The sequence below is a fragment of the Montipora foliosa genome, chromosome 14, assembly GCF_036669935.1.
Source record: "Montipora foliosa isolate CH-2021 chromosome 14, ASM3666993v2, whole genome shotgun sequence".
Taxonomy (NCBI): domain Eukaryota; kingdom Metazoa; phylum Cnidaria; class Anthozoa; order Scleractinia; family Acroporidae; genus Montipora; species Montipora foliosa.
This window is the reverse complement of record NC_090882.1, coordinates 13,700,348-13,712,847: the sequence shown is the minus strand read 5'-3', so window position 1 is coordinate 13,712,847 and position 12,500 is coordinate 13,700,348. Positions and strand designations below refer to the sequence as shown.

Below are 12,500 nucleotides of genomic sequence, written 5' to 3'. Positions count from 1 at the left end.
GTTTGTCTTAAACAGGGTCAGGGTATGAGGGGCCGCGCCGCACCTACCCACCCAGGGATATATTGAGTACCCCCCCCCCCCCCGGGGAGTAGGATAGGATAACTTTATTTAGACACGGTAAACTCATCAGTCGCAACCATAAAAACCTAATTAATTACCAGAATTATTACAAATTATATAACGACTACAGCTACATTATTCAAAATTGTTCTCAGCAATCAATAAATATAACTATAATATTAAATGACAAAATAAAAACCTGCTTTACATGAGTGCCGTGTATAGAATTGTAGATTATTTTGATGAAAAGAAACGCTCGCAGCCAGCCCGGAACGCTCTAAGGGAGTCAGCCTGCCTCAATTCGATTGGTAAATTATTCCAAAGAACTGCTCCAGTGTAGCTGAAGCTATTTTTCATTTAGTTTGTGTGTGGCTGTGGGATAGCTAGTTTGCCCTCTGTGTCCCTTAAGGAGTAACTGGAGACGCTACTACGGTCAACAAATTTAGAAGTAAGGTAATCGGGAGTAAAACCATTAAGCGACTTATAAACCATCACAGCCTTATGGATTGTTCGTTGAGAATCAAGTTTTATCCATCCAAGTTTTTGGATAAGGTTATCAGCGTTGGCATCATAGTTCGAGTAAGTGAGTATACGCGCAGCGCGATTTTGAAGTTTTGTAAGATTACTGGCTAGGGTTTTGCCGCGACATCCCCAGACAGAATCGCAGTAATCAAAGTGAGGCTGTACTAAAGACATGAAGATTGATCGGAGAGTCTCATGTGCAACGAAAGACCTCACTCTCTTCAACGCTCCAATACCAGACGCGATTTTCTTACATAAAGTCTCAACATGAACATTCCAAGATAAAGTCTGATCAATATGAACACCTAGAGATTTCGTAGAGGTAACTTGAGTTATAGGTGCACCGTCAATAATAAGTGACGGAGGGTTGTGAAACGTGCTTAGCCTTTGCCTCGATCCGATCAACATAAACTCAGTTTTAGATGCGTTAAGAGTAAGCTTGTTAGCAGTTAGCCATTTTTCAACTCTAGCAAGATCCTCATTTAAAACAGTGTTAATACTTTGGGTGTTATTACTAGCAAAAGTTATGTGTGTGTCGTCAGCATACATTCGAGGTTCAGAATTTAATAGACAGTAAGGTAAGTCGTTAATATATATTAGAAAAAGGAGTGGACTCAGAATTGTACCTTGAAGTATACCACAAGTAAGGAAATGGTCCCCAGAGAGAGAACCATTTATAAAACATCGTTGCTTGCGGCAGTCCAAGTATGATCTAAACCAATTGTATGAAGTGCCACTGACACCATATTTCGCAAGTTTAGACAAAAGAATATCGTGATCGACGGTGTCAAAGGCTTTCTTTAAATCCAAGAAAACGACTGCGTTTACATTACCCTGGTCAATGTTGTAAGCCTAGCTATCGGTAGCTTCAAGTAAGGCAGTGACAGTGGAATGAAGAGGTCGAAATCCCGATTGGTGTCTTGAAATGAGTTTGTGTATAGTAAGGTAATTATAGAGTTGATCATAAATAATTCTCTCAAAGACTTTAGCTACAACTGGAATTACTGAAATTGGGCGGTAATTATTTAGATCTGAACGATTACCCTGTTTGAACAAGGGGATGACTTTCGAAAGTTTCCATTCATCAGGGAAAATTCCAGAAACAATAGAATGATTAAAGATAGTACAGAGTGATTCGGCTATTAAGTCAGCACATTCGCGCAAGAGTTTTGCAGATATTCTGTCCAAACCAGTAGATTTTGACTCACATAATCTGGATAAAAGAAGAGGAACCTTAGAGACGCTGGTCGGTTTTAGTTCGAATGTGCAGTGACCAGTCTCAGCTAAATAATCCAAATGAGAAGAATTGTCTTCATTGGCGTGAATATCATTTGCTAACTTAGGCCCAATGGAAGAAAAATTATCATTAAAGGCGTTAGACAACTCATGAGAATCATAAATAGAATTGCCACAGGGGAGCCTAAGTTCGCTTATGACACATTTGTGTGATTTCCTAGACATAAGCTCATTGACAATCCGCCAAGTGTTACGTGGATCACCTTGGTACTCATTGAGGGCATGCTTATAGTGACATTCTTTCGCACGTTTGATTTCATTGTTTACTATATTGCGAAGTTTTTTGAATTTACGCCAGTCCTCTGCATTACCAGAACGAGTGGCTTTTAACTTAAGAATATCTCTTGCATGCAAGCGCTTTTTGAGTTGCGAAGTAATCCAAGGTGATTTGCAAGGGCGAACACGTTTATTACGCAAGGGGGCATGCTTGTCAACACAACGAAGGAACAGTTTTTTCCAGGCTTCCCACATATCATTTAGGTTATCATAGTTACCTATAATCTGCCAGTTTTGATGTGCAATATCTCTACGAAAATTGGATAAATTAAAGTTCTTAAATTTTCTATAGGTAACTGTAGTATGGCCCCTCGAGGGTAAATCTATAGAAAGCTTGCGATAAGCATAAATAAGGCTGTGATCGCTTATGCCTATATGAGACACTCCAGAACATACAATCCTATCAGGACGGTTAGTAAAAACGAGGTCAATTAAAGTTGAAGAGGATTCAGTGCAACGAGTGGGATCAGTAATGAGCTGCTGCAGGCTGTAAACGTCAGCGATGCTAGAGAGTAGATTTGCGTTATGGTCCAATTGAGGAGCAGCTAAGTTGCAGTTCAAGCTTGCCAAGCGAAGCAGAAAACAAAACCTAAACAAACCGCGAGTGTTCATTTTCATGCTTTAATAAGGTTCAAGTCCACTCATTTAACCCAGGGCAAAGAACGACCCATCATTTTGTTGGCTTATACTTTCAGTCGCTTCCAGTAATTATAATAGATAAAGATCACAAAACGGCAAGTACTGTTCAATTTCAAATATGACCGTCTGCTGCGAGCGAAAACTTGAATAGTGAAACTGTCCGCTGTCCGTGCTCGTGTAGTCCCTACCTATATCAATACGGTATTTTATGACTTAATCATTTTAATGTGGTATGGTCCTTGTGTTAAAACACAAATCTAACTATACACGAACAAGCTATTGAAGGCCGAATAAAATTTACAACGGGAATTAGTTTGTAGAGAACTGTGGTGCTGCATACTGGTGGTCAGTGAAACACGAAGCGCTGGTTTTGTCAACGAGTTTATAACGGTAGTATTATCACCCTCAGAAAAGGATTGGAAGAAACACGTCTCGAACATTAGCCTTTCGTCTGATGAATGGTCGTACGGCTAACGCTTGAAATGACAGCCATACAGTCCTTCACTGTGGTGATTCGACCCGGTTAATACCAAATCGATCGATGAAACCACATTTTCGAATAAAATTTAGCTTCAAAGAAACTGAAGACATATGCAGCTATAGTGTCGGCGGAGCTTAGTCCGATTTTGATTGAAGTGATCGCGAAGAAGGTTGTAAAGAACGTCAATTCAACAATACACTATTTGCATAATTAACCGTCCACTGTCGATTTAACCGCAGGTTATTAGTACACCGAGAAGAATGATCTTTGCAATTTGGTCGTTAACGTTTTTAAGGATCGATTACCACGGATGTATTTTAAAAATTCTGCTTGCTTTAGTTCCACAGATGGAAAAGTGCCTGTCTTTCGGAGAACACACCGATGACGGCTATAAAAGAGAATGGTCAGCACCCAAATCGAAAATGAAAACCATGATATTAAATGTGAAAATACTACTGCATACATAGATATTTCCTAAGCGTCATTTCAGTACTTCTCACCGTAATCGCTGCGGGACGAACCTACTTGCAATTGAGTCCATGATGCTTGACTGAGTTGTAAGTAAACTTATACTCTCAAGCGATGAAACCTGCAATTTTAAAAGGAAATCCACGAGCCACGATCCACAAGCCGAAAGTACTTCCTCAATGCTCAATCACTGTCGGCTCAAGTGAATTCTGGGTAGTTGACCGAGCCACCTGGGGGCGAGCCTAAATATTTTCCTTATTTTTTGCGTAAGTTGTGCCAATTTTAAGTTCTTCATGAAGTAGGATTGAGGCCCTGCCAGGAAGTGGGGTAAGGAGGGGGGGGGGGGGGGGAAGGGGGTCCCGTGTCGCTTGTCTGAATTTTAAAAGGTCTCGTGTAGGTGCTTTATCAATGTTTCACGTTGCTGTGACCTTTGCTGTCGGAAATTTAAAGAAAGGATGTCGTTTGTCGCGATTTCAAAACTTGCGTTGGATTGGACGTTGTATCCGCATGGAAAAAGACGATCCTCAAAAAAAATGATGTGATTTGGAACACCGACCATACCACTGGGACTTGTGGAAGAAACTTGGAAACGAATACGACACTGACCCTGTTGCACTGCAAGCTCTTATGCGTGACAAGAAAGCTTTGAAAAGCTGGCTCGACCCTTTCTCCTCTGCAGAGGTTCGGTTATCGGTAAGGTGATCGGCTTTGATCGGTAAGGCGTCAGGATGTGTCCGCTGTGCAAGGTGAGTGCAGGCGCAAGAAACGAGAGATCTTTACCTCACTTGTTTCGCCTGCGTGTACCTCGCTCAGCGGATTCACCTCCTTGAGCCTCTGCGGAGGAGGAAGGCCTGAGCAACTCCACAGCATGAATATGCTAACTAAGTGTAGGATAAATCAACACGTTACCTACAGACGTTCTGCGAAGAAACAAAATTTGCGATTTGCATAAATGTTTTACAAATTTTTAAAGTTCTATGTTTTGCGGTACACACTTCAGTCGCCGTCGATTAAGAAGGTGGACGGCTCACAACCAAAGGGATGTAACGTCACGTGACCTAGGTTAAGGAACGCGACTAGTTATTTCCTTCTCGGGATTTGGAGCATTGCTGCATCTCGCCACATCGCATCTTTCAGGCATTTTGTGGAGTAAAGATAATGTTCACAACACTGAAAACTCACCTTGTTTTCTTGAAGTCACTAACTACGCCACAGCGCTATTGTTCCCGAGAAGAATCTCTCTCAATCTCTCTCTCTCTCTCTCTCTCTCTCTCTCTCTCTCTCTCTCTCTCTCTCTGATTATGTACAGTATCTCAGGGAATTCTCCAGGGTCAGGGAAGCTGTAGTAATAAGGAAATCCTGGTTAGTATCAGGTGTTGCAGTATAAATAATGGAATATAACAGTTTAGTGGAGTGCTCTCCAGTCCGTGCCAAACTTGCACTCCAGAAACGTTCGTATCAGTTAAAATCAAGGGAACAAAGAAAATGTTATTTCAGAGCGTGACCAAGATCATGATACGAAGAAGGAGCAAGCGTTGTCTATAACTTTCTCGCAATATGAGCCAAAATGAGCGTTCGTGATTGGCTATTGCATTGCGTGACACATTGACGCGTGCATGACGCGATTAGTGTTGCCTGGACTTAGGCAGCGTTTACACGAACGCGGTTTCACATCGACTCGGTTTCACGACTTGGAAGTGTTAACATGGAACCATTTTCGCCAGAAAATCAAAGTCGTGATGGTATAAGCGAGCGCTGCACTACGTGGTAAATTCACCATTTGAATCGAACGATGGAAATTTCGCGCCAAAATAGTAACCGTATTTAAATCGATACGATTTCGCCGTTTACACAACAGATGAAACCGTATCGTTTTGAAAACGCTCCACTTTGGCAGCGTTTTTAAATCGACCCCGTTTCGTCAAAGGTCTTGATCGGTGTTGCGTAACCGTATCAAAAAAGAGGCGGTTACAAATCAAACCGAGTTCGTGTAAACACTTCCTTAGGCCAAGACACAAATATGACGTGAAATCGCCTAAATATTTTTCCGGGAATTCCCGAGTTTTTGTATCTAAATGTCTTGGTTTTTTCCTTAAATATCCTGTTTTTTCTAAATACCTCGAAAATATCTGCCTTTATTACTAGGTTTCCATATGGCTATCCAGTCAAAAACTGAGTGGCATTTTTCCGTTTTTTAATTTTTTCCTTTGTCGGAAATCGGAAAAGTTGCACAATAGGGTCTTCCCTGTCCCTCCCCTGCTAAATATTGTCTTTGTGCTTAGAGTCTTCTGCGCGTATCTTTGATAGGTTTCAGGGGGTAGTAGAAATGCGTAGATTTTATCTAGTGGTCACAGTAGATTATTTAGTTAACCTGTAATGGCGTCGAAGGCGATGTAACGCGAATGGTGTTTGAGCGGATCTTCAACAAAATATAACCTTACGGAGCTCAAGAATGGAACGTCAATTCGATAAACAAGACAGGCAGTGAAAAGTAGTTTACTAACTGTGATGTTGTGCTCAACACTGAAACCTGTGGTAACTCTGTCAGATTGGATATGGGTTTTTCATTGAAGGAATCGAACACCTTGAATGCATCTTCGATCTCTGTTCTCTGGTTACTTATATTTAGGAGGGTAAAAAGGGGGGTGTTTGAAAAATATAAACACTCTCAATGGGGGTACCTTAAATGATGAAAACGAAAATTGTCGTTAACCAATGTAAACACAATTAAACAAAATAGAATATTTAAGAGTGTAAAATGATGTTGACAGGCCTACATGACTCCCTTGTACGTTATCTGGTTCCCTGTTTTTCCTTTGTCATAATTTTGCTCTCTCGAGTACATATTTAAATGAACGCCTCTTTTAGGCGCTTCCAGTAAGATTTCATTTAGCAATGGTTTTTGTTCTACGAGACCTTAGATTTAGAGCTACATACTTCGGTGTGATATTCTTTCTTCCAAGAAAATGGTTTCGTCTTGATGATACATTTTTAGTTTCTTGGTGTTGATTTTTACCTGCAGCAGGCCAGGGTTTTCGTTTGAGGCCGGAGTCCGTACGTTTTCTCCAGTGGTTTCCCATTCCACGTCCGGTACTTTGATGCCAGTATTTGAGGGGTTTGTTTTATTTCTTATTCTTATAATTTACTTTACCTACTTTTTGAAGAGAATTTGAGTGAAAACCAGCCTTGCCTGGGAAACTGCTTCTTGGGTTCCAGAAACACTGGAAACAGCGTTTCTGAGTGTTCTATTTAAAAACTTTTCTGGGGGACATGCCCTGACACCCCCTAGGTAGCTCGCGCCTTCGGTTCTCGCAAGGCGCCTTGCGGCGCTAAAAATGTCAAGTCGGGTGCTTTCAGAAATATGTCCGCTACTTTACAAAACTGTCGAAATTCTGTATCTGCAGTAATGTGATTGTGCCCTTTCGTACTTTTACTGATAGGCTGAGTTGTCGGTGATAGAAGAGAGTAATTCTGCTTTTAAAACTTTGACGCGGCCAGCGGGGTGATATTTTTGTTATCAAGCACCTGTTAGGTTGGATCAGTGAGATAGCTGGCTTTCTAAAGGCTTTGTTTGCTTTGCCTATTTTCTGCGTTTCTTAGCAGATCGTTACGTTCTGTGTTTTTTTTCCTTAATTGTTTCGCTCGGTCTTCTGACTTCTACATCGTGTATTGGTGTGTGGCCATGAGGTAGGTTAGGGGTGTCTTACGTACTGATTTTAGGGATAGTAAAAGGGGGCCCCTGAAAATATTTAATGCAACAAGTAGGGGTCCTCCAAATGTTAATTCAGATTATAGATAATTTCTCATCAGTCCCCTGAATGCCATAAAACTTCAATTTGCTAATAAGGCTTTGATGGGGTACTTTATCAAAAGCTTTACTAAAATCTAATATGATCATATCCATTTCACAAGGGAACTTTGCCGGGCCAGGGTTTGGATGAATATCTCCCGCCCAGGAGAAGGAGAGAGAAAAATATTCTCAACATCGTGACCTTTCTTGGCGAGCCCAAAATGGCGGCCAGGCCAGTTCCAAGAGGCGGCTTGATGATATTTGCCAGGAACGAGCAACGTTGGAGACTGTTCATCTTCCAAATCTGAGCAGCATGAGAGCAAAGAATGAAAAAGGGTGGCAAACAGAAGTGGAAAAACGGGAGCAAAATAAAACTTGACCGCCATTGAAGACCACGTGGTACTCCGCTTCGCGATGTTCGTCTGTTCAGTTTCTCTGTTGCCTATCTCAGGGATTTTATAGCACAAAGCGTTATTAGAAATAGTAATTTTAAAAAACAATGTTTGAAAGATCGGTTCGAGTTCCGTGGATATGTAATTCCACTTGACATAGAAAAATTGACAAACGGAAGTTAAGGTTCCATTCGAAAAAGCACCGTTCAAACCCGGAAAACAAAAGATAAACTTCATAGTCATAAAGTAAAATACTCGAGGCAAATCACACGATCATCCGTTTCGAGAAATGAACACGTTGTCTTATTATTGTGCCCTTGTTGCCTTGGTTTCAGACTACCACCTGGACGTGACCTCTTATGAGCTTGCGTTGGTGTCTGTTACTCATAGTGCGATGACAGCACAATAATAATGCATTTCCTTTCCAAGTAAATCACATGATCGTCGATTTCGAGAAATGAACACGCTCGGATATTTATTTCCCAGGGTAGTTAAATATTAACCAAAAATGTCTTAATGGATGCCCACATATCGTGTAAGTCACTAACAGATGAATTCAGAAAAAGTGTTCCTTGGGTACTCCTGGCAATTCATTACTAAACGAGGTCAACCATATGCCCTCCTGATGATCATCTGGGTCAGTGACAGCTATGCGAGTGCTTGTGCTCTTTCGGCAATTCTGAACAAGCATGATTCTCTTGCAAATTTCGCATTTGCCTTTGGGCAAAGTTGCTATTTGTGCGAGCCTGCCGTCGCATCTCCTACATACATACCACGCATTGAAATTATCTAGCATTGGGATGTTTGAGATTAGGATGGTAGCTAAGGAACCTTCGATGTTCATGTCGGGATGAGGAAATTCTTCATCGATTTCAAGAAACGTTGGAGTCGTTGTGAGGAACTGCTTGTTGCTGAATTGCTTGATTTGTAGTCCAACAAGGGAGTGGGAATGGTCATGTTGCAGTTGCTATATGGCACCTCCCCATAATGTTATCTTAATTGATCCTCAAAGAAACAAAATATTTGAAACATGCCGCCTCAGATATTGGTGTGAAGGATAAGATAATGTGTTCGTATGCGGGTAATATTTTCCTTACCTGTGTTGTCCGTTATAAAGCAGGAGTCGTTCAGTTGAATGTCTCTTTCACTAGGTGTTTTCACCATTCGACGACCTTGCCTGGTTTTAGTAAGTCGTCCTTTGAGTGTGACTTTTGTTTCTGTTTCAAAGGCTGAAATCTGGTCGATAAGCAACTCGGGTTCGGCCTGGTCAGGAAGGGTTACAATGTCGAAGTTCACATCATTGTTAATTGCTTCTTCAATCTTCGTTCTTTTGTTGACTGTGATGTCGTCAGTGCCGTTATAACTGTGTCAACGAGTTACGTTTCGAATCTTTACTGGAATCTCTGACTGCTGGTGATTATTAAAGAGGATTTCAACTTGCCATCAAAGCATACAGCTCCTTGGTATGACTCAGGGTCTGTTTGGATGGTAAATTCGAAGTATGGCAAGCTGGTTCTCTTGCTTCTTTTTGTTGCGGAAATCTTTTGCACTTATCCAACGACCACCTTGTCTCCCATACTACTTCATTCAACTCTGTGTTCTCTGCCACTCCTCAAACAGCCCAACTACGCAACGATTTCGTTTCTCCTTTTTATTGGTATTTGTCGGATCGAAATGCACCAATTACCATACAGTAGCTGTGGAACCGAAATGGACTGCAATCCCAAGAGAGCTGTAGATAGACGCAAATACGCAAGAGAGAGCCTAGAAGGGATGCACGTGAAGGCTAAAGTGATAAGAATATCATACTTACCCTCTGTGTATCCCGCTCTCAGAGAGGGAGGGTTTGAAAGGGACTGAATAAGTAAGTAAGTTGTGTGTTAATGTTAATACTATTTTGATTTTACTTACTCCTAGATGTAGGTGAATTTGTGAATTTTATAGATAGTTTTACAGCATCATGATCGGGGCGTTACTAAACACAGGAACGGAAAGGAAAAGTACTGTTAGTGTCTCCTGTTCCAGCTCTGCCAGTCTTCTCAATATTTTAGCCGCCATTTCTAAATTTCCGAAGCCACAGTAAACTACGTTTTTCTGGGAATCAAGCTCCATTATCATGCAAACGCTTTCTTTTGTTTCATTGGAAAAACAAGGTTACTGATCAGGTGAGTGAAAACACTCTATTGGTGTCGAAGACGTGCAATAAAGGTGATCAAATTCACTGAATTCACTATGAAGAATTGCAACGCCTTATCATGTGTTTCCCGACTTTTGAAGGAAAATAGAGGTCCTTGACACATCCTGTGTCGCGTAAAGTCTGGCGGAGTTTAATTTTTGCAATTGTCGAAGTTCACTTTGAAAGTATTTAAATACTTCTTCATCCTTTGAAATGTAAAGGAATAAAAACTAAATACAAGCCCACAAAGAATATTTGTGTCAGTTCGACAGCGTTACTGCGTAACCTGGTAAAATTCCGGCTTTCACAGTTCACAGCCTGAGCTTCAGTGCACGTTTTCCTTGCATTTTCAAATAAATTGCTGGTATCCGCAGAGAAAGCAATATTTATTCGATATGAACGTATTAAAAATTATTGGTTGAATTCCAATACGAATACAGGCTCCCACGTGTTGTTCTCACCAAAACAACTGTCGAATTTCTGTCCCAGAGTAAACATTTTTTTAAACCTGGTCACCGCCTTTGTTTAAGAAAAAGAAAGAAAGCCCGTCGCCTCGGTAAGAACATTTTTGAGTGCCCTTTCGGTTTTTCCCCCGACTCGGTCATCATTTAAAATAATGAACCTTTCCTAACTTGACCAATGGTGTTCAGTGCGCATGTGCAACAGCTGACCGTGTCCCTTTAAGCAATTGATAACTTAACCCCTACTATGTAATCTGATGGTCTTTCAGCAAAAACACAAGATTTGTCGCAACCCTCAATTTTAATAGACCAGGAGTAAAAAATACATCTATTATGCGGCTACTTTTTCTTTAACTGTATCAAAAATCCCATCTCATTTTCTAAAACAAAAAAACCTTTCCCAAAAAGTACACTAAAGATACCTACTGAATTCCCAAATTTTTTATGTCGGGCTGATCACAATTTTTGCCATTATATTTTGGTTTTTTTTTAATTTCAGTTGGTTAATTAATTATTAACTGATCCCACTGTGCACGTAATTGTAAAAATAGTTACCTTTCAGGCCCAGAAACTTCGAAAGATAAGACTACACACGCTTTCCATATTTTTTCGCTTGACCCATTCTATCTTATGTTGAGTGACGAACGCCAGTTGGTTCCTTAGCGACGTCGAAAGACTCAAACTGTTTGATCGCGAAAGGTAACTACTTTTTTCGCTTTTGCTTTATTTCTTCGATGTGAACTTTTTTATGCCTGGTTATAAAGTGCAACGATATTCATTGCTTTTTGGTGAAAAATGCGTGAATATCGCAAAAAACCAAAAATATGAAATCTAAATTGTACTTAATATATACAAAATAAAAATGTTGCAGCAAAACCTCATAGCGCACAGCAGCGTATAAAGGTACTACGGTCAAATGAATTTCCACATTCGGCATGTTGGCTGCGATTTGATAAGTGGATAAAGTAGCATCTAGTTAATCTATCTTTCTCTATTCAAAACATTCGCTCATTTATTTGTACACAGCTGATTTCCAATTCCTAACGATCACAGTAACTTTTTTTCAGTTTTTTACAGTTTGTCGGCTATTACTGGAAGCTCACATTCACACAAAAGATGATAGACAAATCCAACAGTCAAGCGTCGTTGCAGAGCAATATGAGCCAAGAGAGCATCGGCTGGATTTGTAAAACGTGAATTAAGGAAATCAATCCGGTCCTTGTTCAAGCCACACTTCTCTGCAACAAGCTGCCACTTGTCCGCAACTGTAAAACAAATGAAGGAATAAATTATTACAGGTTGTGCAATAACGATTCTATAGAGGCACTGTATTGTGCCCTCTGAAACGGCAGTGTTAAGCTCAAGACAAGGTTTACAATCTGCAGGACTTTTGGCTATTGCGACTTTCATGATAATTTTAAGAAGCGTTCGTAGTGTTTCTTCTAGGACGAAATTTTCTTTGAAACAGTTGCAGCAATGGTATAAAGAAATACCTATTTGCAGTAACGCTAGAGTTTCAATGTAACTTTCCTTCAGTTTCCTTTAACCGGCGTTTATGAAGCGTCTTCACACGACGGAACGCCGGCTGTGTTGGTGTCCCCCGGGACAAAGACACGGCAGCCATGATGGTGTATTAAACTAATGTCCAGTGAGTTCAACTCAATCTTTACAGGATAACATCACAACACCTATTTTCTCTTTGGTTAAATTTAAAAGGCATAGCTGCTTATCACGTGAGTACAAAACGCTCTTTTGTTACACCATATGATGTGCTAGCACCTGACAGTTTGAGTTGAATTCTTAGGTTAACTGTTTAGTTCTTTATCTGCAACTGCAGTATTTTCGATCAACAGCAAAATCCAGACAAAACAAAATTGAAGAAATGCCATGGCGATTATTAGAGTTCACAAGGAGAGGGGAGTGACCCGCAAATACGACT

The 12,500-nt window shown here is 40.6% G+C and overlaps 2 protein-coding genes across 5 annotated transcripts in view; both read right to left on the bottom strand.

Moving 5' to 3' along the window:
• LOC137984248 (uncharacterized) overlaps positions 1 to 3,905 on the bottom strand; it is a 40,561-nt gene extending 36,656 nt beyond the window's left edge. The window contains exon 1 of the mRNA XM_068831364.1: positions 3,775 to 3,905. Coding sequence (XP_068687465.1) covers positions 3,775 to 3,815 — 41 coding nt within the window. The 5' untranslated portion in view covers positions 3,816 to 3,905. The remainder of the gene's footprint in view (positions 1 to 3,774) is intronic.
• A 6,905-nt stretch (positions 3,906 to 10,810) lies between these two features.
• Positions 10,811 to 12,500, bottom strand: part of LOC137984253 (uncharacterized) — a 25,508-nt gene continuing 23,818 nt past the window's right edge. For all 4 annotated transcript variants that reach the window (XM_068831367.1, XM_068831370.1, XM_068831369.1 and 1 more), the window contains one exon: positions 10,811 to 11,826. In XM_068831367.1, the coding sequence (XP_068687468.1) occupies positions 11,633 to 11,826 (194 nt within the window). In that variant the 3' untranslated portion in view covers positions 10,811 to 11,632. The remainder of the gene's footprint in view (positions 11,827 to 12,500) is intronic.